General features: G+C 50.7%; 8 protein-coding genes across 8 annotated transcripts; 5 read left to right on the forward strand and 3 right to left on the reverse strand.

The window, feature by feature from the left end:
• Positions 1-421: 421 nt before the first annotated feature.
• ACHE_21141A (uncharacterized protein) lies at positions 422-2,848 on the reverse strand (the record flags this gene model as incomplete). Its single annotated transcript, XM_043275192.1, has 1 exon — positions 422-2,848. One exon carries the CDS (start codon positions 2,846-2,848, stop codon positions 422-424), a length of 2,427 nt encoding a protein of 808 aa, XP_043134205.1.
• Positions 2,849-3,449: 601 nt separating this feature from the next.
• Positions 3,450-4,541, forward strand: ACHE_21142S (uncharacterized protein; the record flags this gene model as incomplete). The annotated part of the gene is made up of 1 exon (XM_043275193.1): positions 3,450-4,541. One exon carries the CDS (start codon positions 3,450-3,452, stop codon positions 4,539-4,541), a length of 1,092 nt encoding a protein of 363 aa, XP_043134206.1.
• Positions 4,542-5,183: 642 nt separating this feature from the next.
• On the reverse strand, positions 5,184-9,177 carry atg11 (autophagy protein ATG11; the record flags this gene model as incomplete). The annotated part of the gene is made up of 3 exons (XM_043275194.1): positions 5,184-8,840; positions 8,897-9,008; positions 9,110-9,177. 3 exons carry the CDS (start codon positions 9,175-9,177, stop codon positions 5,184-5,186), a joined length of 3,837 nt encoding a protein of 1,278 aa, XP_043134207.1.
• A 318-nt stretch (positions 9,178-9,495) lies between these two features.
• ACHE_21144S (centromere protein H) lies at positions 9,496-10,348 on the forward strand (the record flags this gene model as incomplete). Its single annotated transcript, XM_043275195.1, has 3 exons — positions 9,496-9,676; positions 9,738-9,909; positions 9,979-10,348. The coding sequence occupies 3 exons, from the start codon at positions 9,496-9,498 to the stop codon at positions 10,346-10,348; spliced, it is 723 nt and encodes a 240-aa protein (XP_043134208.1).
• A 794-nt stretch (positions 10,349-11,142) lies between these two features.
• On the forward strand, positions 11,143-11,430 carry ACHE_21145S (uncharacterized protein; the record flags this gene model as incomplete). The annotated part of the gene is made up of 1 exon (XM_043275196.1): positions 11,143-11,430. One exon carries the CDS (start codon positions 11,143-11,145, stop codon positions 11,428-11,430), a length of 288 nt encoding a protein of 95 aa, XP_043134209.1.
• A 1,864-nt stretch (positions 11,431-13,294) lies between these two features.
• Positions 13,295-13,802, forward strand: nhp6 (high-mobility group nucleosome-binding protein; the record flags this gene model as incomplete). The annotated part of the gene is made up of 4 exons (XM_043275197.1): positions 13,295-13,355; positions 13,419-13,514; positions 13,580-13,701; positions 13,758-13,802. The coding sequence occupies 4 exons, from the start codon at positions 13,295-13,297 to the stop codon at positions 13,800-13,802; spliced, it is 324 nt and encodes a 107-aa protein (XP_043134210.1).
• Positions 13,803-15,461: 1,659 nt separating this feature from the next.
• On the forward strand, positions 15,462-17,370 carry ACHE_21147S (uncharacterized protein; the record flags this gene model as incomplete). Its single annotated transcript, XM_043275198.1, has 6 exons — positions 15,462-15,877; positions 15,934-16,344; positions 16,394-16,471; positions 16,518-16,747; positions 16,795-16,906; positions 16,965-17,370. 6 exons carry the CDS (start codon positions 15,462-15,464, stop codon positions 17,368-17,370), a joined length of 1,653 nt encoding a protein of 550 aa, XP_043134211.1.
• A 294-nt stretch (positions 17,371-17,664) lies between these two features.
• Positions 17,665-18,729, reverse strand: ACHE_21148A (CCDC174 family protein; the record flags this gene model as incomplete). The annotated part of the gene is made up of 1 exon (XM_043275199.1): positions 17,665-18,729. One exon carries the CDS (start codon positions 18,727-18,729, stop codon positions 17,665-17,667), a length of 1,065 nt encoding a protein of 354 aa, XP_043134212.1.
• Between the last annotated feature and the right edge of the window lie 201 nt (positions 18,730-18,930).

An 18,930-nucleotide genomic window follows, 5' to 3' on the forward strand; every position in this document is an offset into this window, starting at 1 on the left:
TGTCGGATTTCTGCACATATACACACCAATACGTATGATGCATGTATAGGTACTTGAAGATAATAATATGCAAGTATAAACCATGTTCCAGATACGTGAACGTCTTCTAATTCGCTTTACTATCTTATCTGATCTTATCACTCGGGATCTACCCTGATTAGATTAGATCCTTCCAGTCCGAGGCAGGGCATGAAAACAGACTGCATAGCTTGAAATATCGAAACAGTTTGTATTTGTAAACAAGGGGTATGGTAGAGAAAACACTGGAAACCAACTATATAAAATACAATTCCCACGAAATACCGAACAGAGATCAATAACCAAACTCCATTATCCAACGCCGGCCGCCACCGCTGCTCCCGACAATGCAAGAATATGAAGTTCTCAAAAAGTGACAAAGAAAAGGACGAAGAATATTTGACTAGAGCAGCTCATCATCCTCCATCGAAGACCGATCTTCCTCCCACGGGGGCACGCCGAGTCCCGGAATATTCGGCTGCCCATGATAAGCCGCCCACTGTTGCGGAGGAGAGTTGATAACCGGAGTCGATGTCGCAGGTGAAAACCCAGCGATCCGTGTCCCATGTATCCGGACCTCGCCTGTAAGGTTCAACGCCCGGGGCGGTGGCCCATCATCCACAAACCCATCCCAGAGTCCCATTAGCTGCATGGTTAGTTTGAAGAAGGCGAAAGCGATCGTGAAAGCTGGGGCCAGAAACGACGAAATATGCGACCAGCGCCATAGCATCGTCGGGATAACGAAGGGAAACTCCGGTGCGTCTGGTTTCAGACAGTTGCCGTGGCAGGCTGTTGCAAATCTGGGACGGCAGTAGTAATCGCACATGGTTGATTCGGAGAAGAGCCAGACGAGGAAGACGAGTAAAAACCAGGTCAAGCGGGTGGGACGAACGCGTCGTGTGACTGGGTCTCGCCGCCATAGGTATGGGAATGGAATGGAAGCATAAAGACGGCCGTCGCCGTGGGAGCCGCAGGACGAGCAGTTCTCGCCGGCATGGATGTGTTTTCCTTCTCGCTTGAATTTCTCCTCAATACTGGCGATTCCCGCCTTGATCTCGTTGATGCGCACTCCCAGGGATACTAGGTTGCCATCAATTTTTTCAACATCGTCCTTTGCTGGCTCCTCGGGACTTGCACGCTCAAGCTTTTTCAGGATCGCTTTTTCATAAGCTGCGTCCTCCGCTTCAGTCTTCACTTCAGTCGGCTGCTCATTTAGAATTTCCTGGAGGGATTCGAGCGTATCATCTCCTGGGGTATCTCCGTTGGCATTGGGATCCCGCAGAAATGCCTCAAGCCCACTTCCTGGCATGTCAGGTTTGATTACTGACGGCTTCGTCCCCTTCGCCTTCTCTCTCTCCGTTGCCTTTTCCTTTTGTTCTCCTTTTTCTACCCGCTCCTCCTTTGCAGGCTCCTTTTCTCTTTCTCGGCTCGGTTGCAGTTCGGATGGCTCGTTATCGGTCTGCAGCTCTATTGGTTTGGGTGGATTCTCAGCCTCTTGTCTCCTTGGAGGCGATGGAACGATGTCCCTTGAAAGGTGTTCAGGAAGTTCAGTGACCTTCTCTGTCATTGGTGTATCAATCCATGCGCCTGTGACAACGGGTGTTTTATCGTAGATAGGTCTTTCAGGCTGTTTCGTCTGCTCGGGGGTCTTCATTTGATTCTCATTCTGAATACTATTCACTCTTGGGCTCTCATTTCTGGATAGTTTGCGAAGGAGATCGTGAGAGTCACGTTTTGCAGGACTGCGCTTGCTAAATGTCGAGTTTTTATAAACCGAGACGGGTGTGTTGGAGCTCTGACCCCCTTCAGATGATTGTTGGTCTTTCTGTTGTGAGACCGGTTTGTTTTGTTCCTCATTTGGTGCGCTTCGGTTATAACCACTCGTCGAACGTTCCCTCAGAGCACTCCGAGTCTCGAGACTTGTGCGACGGGGTGGGCGCTCAGTATTCCGAGATGGGCGGGTAGTGTCCGTGTACCCTAGTCTGGACTTTGGCCTGGAGTCGTCCGCAGCTTGATGACCCGCTTGATTCCGCGAGTTAATCTCGTTCTGGGGGGGGATATTCCTTATCCAACTTCGACGGTTTGTGGCACGGCTACCCCAGGTCCGAGGAAGGTTTAACGAAGGTTGAGCCCCGCGGTCGTCTTCCTCCACCTCCATCTCTGGATAGTCTTCTTGATCCTCCTGCTCGCGCCGCTGTAGATCTTCAGACGTCAATCCTGAGATTATCCCGCTCTTAGTGAGCACTGGCGATTGATTGGTTATCACGTGTCTGAGCCGTCTCTCGTCCTCGATATAGTCCGAATGTGACCTGCGAGGGGACCCGTCGGTAACGTTGTCCAAGAAATCTGCATCGCCGGATGCGAATGGATCCAGAGACACATCCTCACCATACCTTTCTGCAGCTCCTGGCGATAAACGTCCCGCTGGATCAAGTCTCAGGTAGTCCTGCGCATAATCGTCATTCACCTCACCCTTGTCGCCTCTGATCTGGTGGTACGCCGCTACTATCTCATCCGGCGGGTTCGACTGCGGCGACGTGGAGGCGGTCATCGCCATGTTCCTTCTCCTGCTAGGACTCGGAGTCCCCGGCGCGAAGGAATTGTCGAACGCGAAATTATCTCCTCCTGCGGCCGCGTATGCCCCACTCAAGGTATTTGTCTGGTTGAAGTGTCTCCGATGCTGCGGACTATCTCGAATTGGCCTCCGAGGGCTTGAGATGTCAAATAAATTCGTGTTGTTGTCGACTGTTCGACGATAGGGCGACTGCCGCTGTTGTTCGGGGCTGCGACGCGACTGGAGTCGGTCAGTGTTGCGGTCGGGGTATGCCATGATGGGTTGTAGTTAATAGGTGCCCCCTTATGAGATAAATCGCGCGGGTAATTGTCATTCACTCATATGGACAAACATGAGGAGTCGAATTGTTTCTGGACAGCGCTGGATTATGCGGTGGTTTCGTTCTGCCGAGGACAGCGGTGGCGGTGGCTGTGGCGGTGTGGAAATGGTGAAAGAAACACGGACCATTTCATTGTATTATTTTATTTCGTTTTCTCTGTTTTGCTTTTCAAAACCGGGACTTGCGTAAAAAATATTGTAGAATTGATTCAGTTGAGCAAGGTCAGATCAATTCTTTAGAACACCAGCAGTAAACACAGAGCACGTGTATACACTTGTATTCAAAAGCAGTAGTGGAGCCTGAGTTATGCAGTGGATACGACATCATGTCTGACCGATGAGCATGCGACTAGATCAGCTGTATCAACTTCGCCGTTTCTATATCCGATCCTTATAAATCACAATCCTCTGGAAGATACATATTGCGCTGGGAACACATTTCCGAAACAATTTTCACGCCGGAACTGTTGAAACCAACCACGAATACCCCAACCGCAACAAACAACACCCAGGAACCAGAATAACACAAGACGCCAACATGGCCAAGTCTGCACGACGAACAGGAAAAGGCAAAGGCCCTCTGACCTCCTCTGTCTCCTCCTCCGGTGCCTCGACACCAAGCTCAGAGTCCGGCCCTCTCCCACCCTTCGCACGCGTCCCCGAATCCCTCTTCTCCTTCGTCGAACTGCTCTCCCCAGACCAAGTCTACTTAATCCACATCGACACCTCTCCGCATGACTTGAAGAGACAAACCTTCTTCGTCCCCTCGGTAATGAACGCCATCATCGCCGTTATCATTGCCGTCAGACTCTATTTCGTCCGCTTCTTCTACCCAGCCTTACTAGCCACAATCGTCGGATTGTCCAGTCCCACGACAGTAGATTCCTCGACAATGACGTGGGTCGAGATGATGAAGATCATCCTCTACCGCACCGCAAACGTCGTCCTTGATTACTTCCTCGTTCTCATATTTCTCCCCTGGCCCATCCGCTTCATTCGGGGCCCCGTCAAGTGGCGCCGCACAGTCGGTTTCCAGGGCCACGAGATCATCGTCCGCCGCAGCCAGAATATTTGGAGCAAGAACCTGGTACGGAATCGCTGGATTCGGGAGGACGAAGCCAGTCGCGACCGTATCGTCGCTGCCGTTACACCGGAGCGCCTGGAGAAACCGGGCTACATGCTCGTTGACGCAGACTGGGACCTAGACTACGGCGCCATGATCCGCGCACAGGAGCTCGTCGACCCAGCACGGAAGAACAAGGATGATAGAGTTCCGCTGGAGGAATTCCGGACTTCGGTTCTCGTTAACACTGATACTGACGGGTGGCTGATCTGGCGTGTCGGTGATGAGAGCAGTACCACCACCTCGGATGGCAAGGACTACTCTGAGCAGCGCGACCAGATTCTCGCTTTCCGGGAGAAGTTGGCTGCCATTGGGAAAGAGGATCTGTTTTTCCGTTGGGTGGAGATCATTCAGTATGAGAGTACGCTGCCTGGTGGGTTCACGACTGAACGGCAGCAGTCTGCTATGGTGCAAGCGAAGCAATTATTTGAAGAAGGGGGCGTTGATTTCTCGAGTCTTTGGAGGGAAGTTGGTGGTATTGAGGGGTTCCTTGAGCAAATTGATTAATCCGAGTTGGCATGATTTCCTTGGTTTTCTTTATTTCATTCATGGCGTTGTTCAGCTAGTTATAGATTGGGGTGCTTTCTTAATGGTCAAATGACGGAAATTGCGTCTTGCATTTACCAGTTTCTCTTGGTTCAGTCCAATATATCTGATATTATAAGTTAAGCACAAGTCAAGGGCAAAAACAGCTTGCAATTCGCGTAGATGGGTATCATTCAAACATAGCATGACCAGTCTCCCAGAATGTAATCAAAGTCCAAAGCATGAAACATAAAAACCAAAATATTCCATCATTCGTACCGCCATTGAAATCAAATGCGCTATAATCAACCAAAAAGCAAATAAACAATATGCTAATAGAAACAAAGCTAACGACTGCCCTCTAGTCTATAGTCGAGTGACAAAAGTTTCTCCCACGGCCGGAATATCGTGCCAGAACGTTGGCTAGTCATCGAGCGTGATATTGATGTATCCGCGTTCTGCATTTGAACCACCTGTGAGGTACGGAGCGGGCTTCCTGGTTTTCGTCGTCGTTGTCGTTGTGTTGGAGTAGTCTTGAGCATTCGTTGCGAGCCCTAGAATGCCTCACGTCAGTTCCCGTTCGGGAGGACGTAGATAACAAAGCAAGGGCCCCGCAGGACAAAATCAAGTGCCCTGAGGCGGGTCACGGCGAACCTCGTCAGCTGTCTCCTGTGGCCGAGAGCTAGACTCAGCCTCATCAACGCGAGTGAGATCCGTCGTAGAATCGTTGGCAAGCTGAGACGAGGGTCCCTTCTTGGAATTGGAACTGTTCCGTCGACTATCCAGGCTCTTGGTTAACGTTTTGGCAACGTTTCCTGCGGAGGATGGGCGTCCTAACCGAATGCTGCCTTTTGCGTCGACATGCGCAGACGCAACGGTGCTCTTACCCAGACCTGGTGTCGCGGGGGCACCGGGTTTCTCTTCCGTGGCGTCCACGAGATACCAGCGGAGGCCGTCGGACAATTCGAATGGGTTTTCTTCGTCGACGGACATGCCGTCGCTAACTTCGCCCACGGATCGTCGGTCGGGGTTGGTGCCATTCAATGACTTGGATAAGTCGACGACTCGCTCTTCAATCTTGGTGATACGAGCGAGTAGCCAATCGCGGGCCTGGAGCTTGTGGGCGTCCTGTTCACGTAGGAAATAGTGAGGTGCTCCGACGTTGAACGCAGCCCAGGAGCGGATGGCTTGGTTCCGAGTTGGGAGGAACAGGGCAAGATCACCTTCCTTGAAGGAGCGGTAGGCGATCTTATCATGGGCGTCGCTGTGCGCCCGATGGTACTTCTCCCTGTATCCGCGGGCTTCTTTCTGCCACTTACGGGCAAGCAATTCGATATCCTTGACACGCTTGACAACCGCATCCCCAAAGACGTCCACATCGAATTGGTATAAAGTCTCCATGAAGAACATGAAGCGGTCCGTCTCTTCCTCGGAGCTATCAGCATCCATCCAATTCATAACGTCAGGATCGGGCTTGAGCGAGACAATGTCAGATTGGGAGAGGTTTTCGGTGGAAGCATTGACCTTCGACGCTCTCTGGACCACAATGTTGCCATTCTGTCTGACGACGATAAAGCCCAACTGCTCGAGCATGCGTCCAAACCGTTCAACAACTCCAAAGAGCTGTTTTGAAAGCTCTTCCGATCGTGACCTCCGGGTTGCGTTCCGAGATGCAGCTTTCTGCTCAGACTGCGATGCGGCTGCGACCTTGTTCTTCCAGGTAGTAAGCTCCTCCTCGGATTGACGTGCCTTGGCCTCCGCATCGGCCAATTTCTGAGACAACTCGGACAATTTCTGTTCCTCCTCTGCCACACGTTGTCGCAGGGCGTCGGAGCCAGTTTCGCCGGCCACAAATTGAGATTGAAGGTCTTCGAGTTTTGACCGTTCGTCATTCAACTCTAATGTCACAGCAGATAGGTCGGCTTGGCGTGTTTCCGAGGTCTTCCTCAATTCCTCAATCTCGGACTCCATCTGACTTAAGCGCTCCTCGAGAGTTTTACACTCAGCCGTGGCGTTGGCCGCATTCTCATCAGCACGCTTAGCGTGTATCGACAGACCCTCCGACAGAACCTCAATTGCCTTGATGATGCCAGGAATGTCATCAGGCACCACGCCACCGGGAGACAGATTCATAAGTGCAGTTTGCAGAGCATTGCAATTCTCCTGATCCCGTTTCTGCCGTTCCGCGTCTTGCTTCTCCAACTCGTTGACCTTCTCCCGGAGACTCTGTCTCTCGGATTCCGCCTCTTCTGTCAAGTTGTTCGCCCTACTCTCAGCACTTGAATGAGCGTCTTGCAGCTCCAATTCCAGCTGGTGTATCCGCTCATCGAGGTCTTGCCGTTCGTGTTCGTGACTGTCCATTTCCTTGTATAGTGCCTCCTCGACCTCTTCATACTCGCATGTCAACCGCTTCACCTCATCTTCGAGCATTTTGCGTTCTTCCTCGAACTCACGCTGCTGAGATTCAAGATTGCCCATGAGATCCTTTTTCGTTGACTGTTCCTCGTGGATTTTGTCCGTGTTGGACTGTCGCTCAGCATGGGCTTCTTTCTGCAGCCGCTGTACTGACTCCCTCTCAGCAGCCAACTCAGCCTCAAGCGAAACAATGCGCTGGGCCAATGCTTTCTCTTCTGTAGACTGATTTGTCGACATCCGCCTTGACGAGACGGACGAACGCCTGGACATCGGATCAGGGTGAGCAGACGCTGGCGAGGCGGGGAATTCAACGCCAAAATGGCAACTTGCTGGCCGGTTCATGTGACTCTGGCGATGAAGAAGATCTTCGAGTTTGCGGATACGGCTTTCCGAACCTCTCAGTCGATCCTCAAGCTTGGTCTTCTCGTCTTTAAGACTTCGAACCATCTCATCACCACGCAGTAAGAAGGAGCTCCTACCCATGTCAAAGATACTGCCTTGTTTGAATGCCTTGGCTCTGCGCCTTTGTTGGCGCGTGGGTGCATCCAAGTCTTTATACATCTGGGTTAGCTCTTGGGCTATGGTGGCCAGCCCCGGTTTGCCCTTTAGCTCCTCGAGATATGTCTCAATCTCCTTCCTACTGACTTCGGGCCATTCATGGTCCTGGCCCTGCAAGTTCACTTCAATCCCAGGGACAGCGCCATCAGGAAGCGACAAGTATTCTCCCATGTTCTTCATCCACTTCTTTCGGCGACGTTGCTCCTCGTCTCTAAACACAGCCATCTCCTCCGCTAGTGTTAACGAATCGCTTTTCATTTTGTCGTTCCATTCACGCCGCCGAACGGACTCGACAAGGATGGACCCATAAATCATGGGCATGTGAAAAACAGAGTAGATAACCTCAAACGAGTCACCTTGTACATCAAGGTTGAGCAGTTGATTTTGCATATCTGCGAGGCGGAATTCGATCGATGAAATGACATGCATATGGCTGAGAGAACCTTTCATGACGTCGTTATACCGGGCAATGGCGTTGTCCAGTGCGGTTTGGAGTTCCGTAGCAATGTCGAGCAGGGAAGGTAAGATGTCCTGGGTATGGCTCAAAGCGAGTCGAGAGATGTTGGCTAGCGTTTTCTGGTTGCTGGGCAGCGCCAGAACATGCTCATAGTCAGAACTGATTTTCTTGGTGAGAGTTTCCACCTCCTCAAGCAGTCCGTCCACTCCTTCTGCACCTGATGGTAAAGCGTCTTGGATTAGACGCTGAGTATCCGATACAATTGCAGCAACGGACTGCTCGATATCCTCCACTTGACCAGCGAAGCGCGGAGACACGATGGAGGCATCTGCTCCAGCTCTCCGCACTTCTTCCACGTCCACGAAATCCCGTAATGTCCCCGACGGCCTATCTTGGTCCTTCGTCGGTGTCGACGGACGTCCCAGGAACGAGAATTCCTTGCGGGCCGGAATACTCCCCAATGTATTTAGGGCCCGTTGCCACCCCTCCAGAGCTGCCCGTTGTTCCTTCAGGAGATCGCGTGCCCAGGCTTGCGCTTCTGTAAATCGCTGTTCTAGACTTCCGACATGTGACTTGAGGTTCTCGAGAGCGACACCCACTCCTCGATTGATGATATCGGTCCGTTCGTTGTGCTCCCGCACGCTCCTGTCAATGGACTTGCACCGCTCTGCTAGGCCAAACGCCCACGATCTCCGGGCCATGTATAGATTCCGCCATGATTGTAAGTCGTTTTGGTTTGCAAGGGTATCGGGAGGGTTATCGGGTCGTAAGGGTTGTGGAGCCGGAAGTTGCGGGAGGTCGACGTTGCCTGGTTCACTGACGTAGCCGCGGTCGTACACGAAGATCTCATCCTGCGAAGCGCTTTAGCATTGGTTATAGACGGCGAATATAAACGGTCAAACCATACCTCTATCGCCAGTGACTGGATCTTGACATTCTTCCCCCGGGCAGTCATCAAGATCTGTCTCTGGGAGGGTATGGAAGTATGGCGGGCAATCCATGACCGTAGGGCGTCGGGGCTGGCGACCGGAGAGACTACAGGTTAGACAGAGCAAAGACAAGCAGGGAAATAAAGTACGCTATCTTCGGACAGCTATCGGGGTATATCAGATGGACGTACGAGGCGAACGACACCGGATCTGCTAAGAAATGCTCACCAGTGTGAGCAATGTAGATGTGCAATGACATCCCCTCCGCACCAGCACTGAGCCAGCACTGAACCAGCACTCAGAGGATCTTATCGGAAAAGAATGAAAAAGAGAAGAGCTAAAAAAGAATGGAGGGTCGGAATATAACAGGGGATGAGAAAGAAGAAGAGATGAAACGATGATGAAGATCAAGAATAAGCGTTCGGAGCTATCCCCAGCGGTAGCGGTGACATGCCTCCGGAACCAGGCACAAACCCGCAACCCAACTCTTTCATCACACTCCGCCGCCCGCGCCGTCTCACAGCCAGCCAAGCATATCTACACGGGATATCACACGATGTGAGCTTTGGGATCACTCATGGCATCCTCTACAAAGGTTCAGTCTCTACCTCATTTGGAGGAGGGCGAAGTGTCTCTGTTGGAATTGGCAGCCGACGATGCGCGTGATGTTGCGCCGTTGTCCGACAAGGAGGCTATGATCCTGCAGCTGTACCATCGGGCTCAGGAACAAAAGCTGGAAAAGGCGCTTCTACAGCAGGGTGCGCTCTTTATCCCTTGTTTATTGCTTTTCGGTTATGCTAATTTACGTTTCCCACATAGAGACCGAAAACGTCTCCGGCGAGAATGTTGAAGAGCAACTCGCGATCGCGGAACAAGAACTACTCGAGGCCCGAGCGACATATACCGTCAGGAGGAAAGCAGTGGCAACAGTTCTTATGACCGAACCAAGTCTGAAAGCAGTTCATCTGAAAGCCACATCGCCAGCTGAACGGTACGGCGATCCTATTCTACACGCGCACAAATATACATACCCTAGATCTACATACTGACATTGCTCCAGGGATCTTCTCCGTCTTATCAATCGCCGCGACGTCCTGTCGCTCGCACACGAAAACCTCCATGCTGCACATAATGCGATACTACGGCAACTGTCGAACCTGGAGATGGAGAATCGCGAGATCCACGACAGAAACCGGGAACTGGTGCGTCAGCTGTTGGAACTGACCGGTCAGGATGGTTCGTGGAGGGATCAACTGGAAGATCGGGATCTCCGGGCGCAACTCGACGCGCTAGATGCGGAGCAGCAGAAGTGCCAAGCGCGTTGGGAAGTCATGAAGAACATTGCTAGCGCCATTGTGGTTGGCAGTGGCGTGAACTGGGCAGATGATGACAAGCTCAGTGCACTTGTGCTTGATGAATCCGATGATTGACTTATCTGTTTATTTTTGCCGTCGATTGTTGGCTAATCGATATTCAGCTGTACATGAGACTTTGAATAATCAATTACGATCTGGCCACTCCATTCTATGTACATTTTTTACACTGCGCAAGTCCATACTCAACACGACCTAGAGCTCTTCTCTCTGCGGATGCCTGCCCTAAGCCAAAAGTATACAACCAACGACTGCCTGACAGAGGAATGGCGATAATCCTTGAGTCATCCATATGTCGGATTGCTGCCTTCATCCCCTTCTATGTCTCCTTCTCGTCAGCCTCTAAACCTATCTAAAAAGAATGCGCATTTACCAAAATGGCGAATTCGAAGAAACTCACGATACGCCCTTTTACATTTTCCCCGCCTGCTTCACGCACTTCTTCGTCTTCGGATTCAGATAGTGAACATGGATCAGATATCTTCCCAGACCCCGTCAAGCTCCAAATAAAAGGATATACCCAAGGGAAATGCTGGGTGTGCGGAACGGATGTCGCGGAAGCATGTCATATTATGGGGCGACATCATCCCAGCCTTGAATCTACTGCGAAGGGGATCGCTTTGTCAGCCCTGCCATGTCCAGTACGATAAAGCCGACCCGGGTTTCGTACTTTTACCCGAAGATTTGGACTATTCCATTCGGTTCGAGTTGAGCGATAGGAGAAGAAAGACAGGCGGTCCCGTGCGGTCGCTACAGCCGTATATTATAAAGATTATCAAATTTCACAGGGCAAGGTTTCCTCATCGGATATAGGGGACCTATACAGACCTGTCTTCTTGAAGAACTACATAATGGGTGGACTACTGACAAATGAATCCGCGGAGATCCTCTCTGAACCGCATCCTTGGCATGGGGATTCAATGGGTGCCATCTTCCGGGCAATTGTTGTGCTAGGTGGTTCTCAGGATGCTCTGAAGGAGACGCGAGTTCAGCTGGAAACCCTCAAGCATTTGTACTTCTTCGACCATGGGTTGCGCGAACAGGGTCCATATAACCCTCAAAGTGACACTCAACGCAAGAGGCTCTGGTCACATGAAGACGATAGTGAATCACGGCGAGCAGAAGAAATTAAAGAGTGATAAATGGGAGGAATATTCAGACAGAACGCTGCGACGCAGTCCTCGCCCTTGTGGCAATCAATGTTATTGGGGCCAGAAAAGTTATCACAGAACAGGCGATACTTCGATTTACAATTGGCAGAGGCACAGAATGACCATAGTACATGTAGTAGAATTAGAATGACCATAGTTGCTATATAGAAATTCAAATTGCTACATTTAACTCTCCTAGAGTACGGAGATCAAACGGTTCAGATTGGCGTTTGTATTGTTTGCACTCGACACAATCACAAGACGGATACAGCCAAGGAGTTACTCCATACGTACTCAGTACTGGCAGGAGGAGTAGCATCGAGTACGACGAGTGAGAATACGGAGAAAAGTACAGAGTAACAATGCTGCAGACACGCACTGTTCAATGACGCAGTTGGGCTCCATTTTCGGCTTTGTTTTTTGGGGACGGGAATGCGGTGGCATTACTACGGAGTACTACCGACTGTTCTGTCTGTGCCCTAGGTCGTTTTTCTGAATGGTATGGATGCGCCCTGCAAGTAATAATAGTGGGCTACTTTATTCCCTACATAAATGCTCCGTAAATAGTAGTATTACTCCGTGCTCGGTAGTACTCTGGCAATCTTCAGGCGTGTGACTGGTACTTTGCACTAATGGGGTGTTTGTAGCGGTGGTGATGAGCCACCAGGCCATAGTTACAGCAGAACACGTATGGACTCCACGACTGGAGCAAGGAGATACTGGCAAGTAAGGAAGTAAGGAATCGATCATGAATGATTGATAATGATTATCAGGCCATTCAAGCCTTAGAAGTCCTCTGTAGCTGTAGAATAATAATACTACCTCTGAGTACTACACCGTACGTATTCCCATATTAATCGGTGGTAATAGTACGATACCACAGTACATACGGTATTGTATTGACCAACCGATGACGGTGGAGCTGCATCAGGACCGCGCTGTGTCAGAGAACCGCAGCCAATAAGTATTCCTCGGTGTAAGAGGGATTACACCATACTCCCAGCAAAACCCACCGGCCAATACAGTACAGCGTGTGCTGACAGTACGTTACTCTCTCTTTGCCAGTGACAGCCAGCAGAGGAGTGTATGATACCAAACAATACCATACCATACTCACCCTCACGGCCCATTCTTACCACCCCTCGCCCGCGGACTCTCAGTCTCTGCTATTATTCTCGCACTCCCTCTCTTTCCCTCACTCTCTCTCCCTCTCTCTCTTTACTCTCTCTACTACTACCAACTCCCCATACAAATTCGCTCCCCATACAATTCCCTAAAAAGTACTACATCTCCGTTCTGGTGAGTCTCCTCATAAACATTGCCTCTGTTTTATTATTTTTCCTCAACACTACCATTTTTTCTTTCTTGATTTTTATTACTCTCATGTTCTTGCCTGCTTTGCAATCCCTATCATGACTTGCAATTGCTTGGTTTATTCCTGTTGTTTCCCTCATGGCGGCGCGCTTTACTGGGCGCGCTTCAACAGCGCAGAACCACCATTTCCTTTCCATTGCCACAAATTTACCCTGTGAATGAAGAAACTTGATCTTCTCGCGATTCTGTTGCATCCATTTTCATCATCTATTTCCCCCCTGCGCGTCATTCTTGGACTTGCGCCCGGTCGCTGTTTGGGGCGCGCGCATCGCCGCATCCACACCTAACGCGCGCTCACTCACCCTACTCCGTACCTTCTGTCTCTCCTTCCGTCTCTTCTTTTTTTCAACGTTCTTCTCTCTTCTTCATCCGCCGCGTTTTCTCCTTTCTGCTCCGCGCTCTTCCGTGTTTCTTTTTCAATACACCAATTGGGTCTTCTTCACCGTTCTAACGCTTCTTCAGCAACCTTTCATCCAAAATGCCTAAGGAGAAGACCACCACCCGCAAGACCAAGCCCAGAGTCGAGAGAAAGAAGAAGGGTACGTATCCTTCGCCAATTCCTGTCCTTCCTCATCATGGCCATCCTGGCTAACTCGTCCCAGACCCCAACGCGCCCAAGCGTGGTCTCTCGGCATACATGTTCTTCGCCAACGACAACCGGGAAAAAGTCCGTGAGGAGAACCCTGGCATCTCGTTCGGTAAGGTTTTCCCGTCATCTCCGTTCTGCGTCAATGGAGACTCGTCCGGCTAATCTTCTGTACAGGTCAGGTTGGTAAGATGCTCGGTGAGAAGTGGAAGAACCTGAGCGACTCGGAGCGCAAGCCCTACGAAGAGAAGGCTGCCGCCGACAAGAAGCGTTACGAGGATGAGAAGGAGAAATATGCTGTTAGTCCCGCTATGGCCCTCTGATGTTCATGAATCTTTTCGTGCTGACTTTCCAGGAGCAGCAGGCCGCCGAGGCCGAGGAAGATGAAGAATCGTCCTAGAGTATGCCCCATTTCTATAGGTCTCGTGATGTCTAGACCGCTCGGCGTTTCTGTGTCATTTTCCGAATCCTGGCTTGTATTTGTTTTTCCTCTTCTGATGCCCCTTGTTTCATTTTCTCTTCGTCTGTGACTTTGTTCTTCGATTCCATTTTCTTTCTTCATTTTTCTTAGTCAATGTCTGGTATGGGATGACGGTGGTTTCTCTTCCATGCTTTTTATTTCGATCTGAGGAGGGGTTCTTGTGTTTTCGTTTCGACTGGGAAATGGTTTCAACGGTATGAACTGGGCAGCTGGAATTGCGCGGGCGCTGCAACGCGCATGAGTACATGGAAAGAAACTGGAATTGCAAGCTGCCGGATTGTTGATGAGAGGCAAGCAAGAACTGCTGTATACTATAGCCTAATCAACCGTCTTGCCTTGTATACTTGTACAGGTAGTTTGTAGATAACAACCGTGGTATAGCTTGGCCCAAGCTCCCGACTATGACGCGTGATTGTTTACGTGTCACGCGTCGCGATAAGTCATGTGATCTCTTGTCGCCTGATCGATTATATTTGATGCCTTTCAGCCTGACAGCCTGATATCAACACCTGAGGCACTGTTCACTCCGGTTCGAGTACTGTATCCACGGAGTACAAACAGAGATAACATCGCTGTGAACAGTCTGGCCAGCATATTTCATCTCTGATAAATCACCGGATCATCGCAGTTGACAGCGCAAGAGGAATATGTGTTTCCAGCCAGCCGCTAACATCCTGCATCGGAGACCGATGTGTCTCATTTTCATGGGACAACGTTGCTATCCCCGATTTGGGTCGAGATGAATCGACAGTGTCCCCCTCCCCTCATGGCCAATTCAGTCAGTATCTGTCACTGCCAGCACCAACAGTCCGGAAACAAAACACATTCGAGAATGATTTCCAGTGGACTTTTCACACGCGGAATTATCAGCATATCGGCAGCAAATTGGCCTAAACACAATCGTTTGCTCCGGAGTATTTGTACTCTCATACTTATCAATCTCGATACGGCTATTTTGTACGGGCACTCTCCATATCAATGGACACTCTTCCGCCATGCACTCAGTGATTGGCGTCTTTGCGCGCGCTGCACGAACACGTCAACAGCGGAGGGCGTCATGTCCAGCACATTCTATCTGTCCGTCTGGCTGTCTTTTCTGTCTGTCTGTGCCGCAAATAATGCTCTGAAAGCCTGCTGGACCCTCCAAGAGGCATAAGGGAGCCGCACCGGTGGATTTAGTCTTTGTCTTCTTTCTTTGGAATGCCCCACCGGAGAATCTGCTGTGTTTTCTTTTTTCCTTTGGGATTTTTTCTTCTTTGATTTAATTTAATCTTCGCCGCGGTTTACTCGAAGCTCGTGCCAGTTTGCTTTATCTTGTCTTGATTTTCCGGGGTTGACACTGCTCACTGACTGGATATGCGGCCCGGGGCTGATCTCAATAACGCTACACCACAGACGCCATAACGAACCTTTTTTTTTCTCCCTTCCATCTTATTTTTTTGCGGTGTGCGGAGCGGACGTCCGGTGGCTTGCTTGCATTTTACAAATACATACATTTTCCAAGTCTTCTTTTTCTATTTCTTGATTCTTTTCTTCCCCTCTCACTGACAGTCAAATATATGGCCTGACGCTCTCATAATGGCCTTGCGGACATCTGCCGATAATGCAGAGGATGTGGCCGCGGGCTTCCGCATGTTTCGAGATCCTTTGCCCGAATATGCCACGGAAATAACCGGCCTCATCGCGGATCTCTATGCTATTAGTGTCTCGCTGAAATTCTTGGACGATTTCGCTTCCAACCGTGCATACCGCCATACTCTCCACCATGTTCAGTCGGATCTGGAGCTAGTTGGGACTAGTTTGAAATATACTCTCGAGGACATTGTTGATTTCTTTGGTGATCTGGAAACTCGTCACGGGCCGCATCGAGAAACCTTTAAGCGGACGTGGTTGAATCTGTGTTCGTACTTCCAGGAGGAATCAAAGGATTCGTTGTCGACCCGGCTTATAAAATACAAGACTTTTTTAAATGAGCTGCAGGATGAGTTTAAAGAGTATGTTGATCCAGATACCCGGTATTCCCTTATTCATTCGACTCATGGTTTTATAGCAAGGACTCGGATGCTCGTCTCACGGCAAGACTTCGATCCAACATCAAATCCCTCCTGCTCCAACAAGAATCCCAGAATGCCCGATTAGTACCTCGTCTTGGTGCCTTAACCGTGGGAGGCTCCTCCGGCAGTGAGCCCAGCAGTCCAGTCAGTGAACGACGCAGACCGCGCAATCGCAGATCGTACGAACGACGGAGACCGTCATCGTCAATGCAGTCACCTCAGTCACCGTTATCCCCGTCCTCGGGGACGTACTCGTCCGACTTTCCTCCCTCCGTTCCAGATGTCCCAGGTTCACAGACGAGTTCTAGTGGCACCCAATCGACCCTAGATACTGCGGCTGATCACTGGGCAAAGGATGTATTCCTGGACCAGCATACAACTACCCCGGTTCCGAACGTTGGCGAAACGTGAGCACCCTCCGGATTTCGTTACATAATATATGCTGATGTGGTGTAGTTCGAAATGCTTAGGAGATCCGAATCCAGGTTTGAAAAGGTGGCTTCGCGATGAAGGGTATGAAGAGCTGTTTCAACTGTAATGTCATCTGTCCCTCGCTCATTTACCTTACTGACCCTGCTAGGGCATTTACTGGCGACTCGGATCTTCGAGTATACATGTTTTTCCGGGAGGACGACCATCGAGCCCGAATCATGTGCAAAGGCCCTCGCGGCTCTCGACCCAGTCCGTACTTTTGCATGCCTCTTAACATGCTGGAGGCTTTCCGAAATGGATCGTGCCTTGAACTGCGTCGTCGTCGGCGCAGGGGAGCCGGTGAATTGTGGGCGAATCTGAAGTTCAGTACGATTGAGCGTATGTCCCGTGCCCTTCTACTTCGAAAGCTGTGCTGACAATTCAAGGAATGGTCCTATTCTTCTGTACATTTCTAGCAATGCGCTCGCAAGACTGCGGCCGACCAGTCGGAAAAATCCGCGACTATGAACTCGATGACGAAGTCGAGTTATATGGCGGGTAAGCACCCACCCAACTTACAACTCCTTCCCCTCGTATCCGCTGACAAACGGCCCAGCCAGATAATCGACGACAACTACCTCCACGCCCTCCGCATCTACCAAGACACCATAACCGGTGCCGTCCGCCTCCAAGCCTCCGTCCACAAAGGTGAAATGGACCGCAGCCCTGTCTGGACCGCCTTCATCACAGACCATATCAAAGAGCACATCATGACTCGCGCGTGGATCCGGCGGTCTTCGTCCGATCCCAAGGCTGTGCTTTTGCGGGAATTGCATCCGAGTGTGTTTGCATTTATGGATTATAATCCGCAGGTTACAGCAAGGGGGGAGCATATTTTAAGGTTTTTGACGAGGGCTGGTGAGTTTTCCCCTTGGTCCTACTTGTCGAGAGTGATGCTGACGTTGGCAGATGCGGATGCATTTTTGCGTAATATTGGGGAGTTGATTGCTGAGTTGGTCTGAGGGCCATCAGAGAAAACGAAAACAGAGAAGAAAAGAGACGAAAACCAAGCATATCGAGTATCAGACGGATATGCGTGTTACGATTAATGACTTATGACACGACTGATGATTACGACGAGGCGGACTCTGTCTTTTGTCTGTATAGATGTTATTATGTTAGTATTATATTTCGCGCGTCCTGTGTCACACTTTTGGGTTATTATCTATCTATGTTAATGACATGAAAACGCAAACGCAAATGCAAATGGGTATCTCAATCAATCTCAGAACCAATACTCCGTAGTATAAAACAAATCAACTCTGGACCCCCAAGTCCCCCAATCCCGCCAGAAAAACCTCCGCCCTCCTCTTAACCCTCAACTCCTCGATTTTCCTCCTCCTCTCATCTTTCACCCTCTTCCTCTCCGCCCTCCGCTCCCTCCTCGCATCCCTCTCCTTAACCGTCTCCTCTCTAGCCCCCATCAGCTCCTCCATCTGCTGCTTCCTAATATTCTCATCCTTCGAAAACGCATAGAAACCCGTCCCGCGATTCCGAACCTCACCCTCCGGATCATAATGCGTTTCCTCGGGCGGTGTAGGCGAGCGGTCCCGCCGGGCCGCTAGATAGGACATTTGCTCGGCCGTGTTAGCGTCCGGGTTGAACGCCTGCGTTTGTATGGTTTCGCCGTATATTAAGTTCGTCGGACGTTGCGGGCGCCAGCGCTCGGCGGCTTCGTGCTGGGATTGCGATTCTGCGGCTGCGCGGGCGGCTTCTGCGCGGGTGCCGTGGCGGGTGCGGCCGAGGTCGTCTTCGTAGGATATTATTGACGCGTTGTCGTCGTCCTCCTCCTCTTTTTCTTCTTGGGAATCCTCGTTGTCCTCGCGCTTGCGCTCCTCATCAGCCCATTTGCGATCGAAATCAACCAGACCCTCTTTCTCCTTCCGGCGCAGTCGCGCCAGATACGCGTCGCCACCACCCTCAGCCCCAGCTTCATCCTCATCATCGCTATCCCCAGCAAGATAAGACCCATTCTTTAAATCCTCATACAGCCTTACTTTCTCCTCCATCCGTCTCTTCGACCGATGCAGGGTCGCTTCGTCCACTTTCCCGATATCCTTCTCGGTCTTGTGTTGTTGACCATTGTTATCGTCGAGTAAGTCGGCTGCAGCGCGTTTCTGGGCGCCGCGGTTGGATACGGAGAAGATGTCTGATTTGGAGGATTTGGAGGGGCGCGCGCGGCCGGTGGTCGAGGGTTGGTGTTGGGAGATTAGCGAGGAGAGGTGGCTTGTGAATGCGAGGGAGGAAGAGGATTGGGGGGTTGTGTTTTGGGATTGTTTTCGGCGGGGGTTGCCATAAAGGGAGTTGTTGTTGGATGCCATTTTCCGTTGTAGTTGTGGTTGGTGGTTGGTGGTTGGTGGTTGTAGTGAAGTTGAAGATGTTGAACTAGCGGAGCGGAGAACATTCCGGATCGTCGGGGGCAGTGAAGTCAGCGCATAGTTTGATTAACTTACCACTGTCTTTTATTCACCACTTTCTGTTCCTTTCATGCGTTTAAGACAAGGCTAGTCCCTTCAATACTT

This window comes from Aspergillus chevalieri, chromosome 2 (genome assembly GCF_016861735.1).
Source record: "Aspergillus chevalieri M1 DNA, chromosome 2, nearly complete sequence".
NCBI classification, from domain to species: domain Eukaryota; kingdom Fungi; phylum Ascomycota; class Eurotiomycetes; order Eurotiales; family Aspergillaceae; genus Aspergillus; species Aspergillus chevalieri.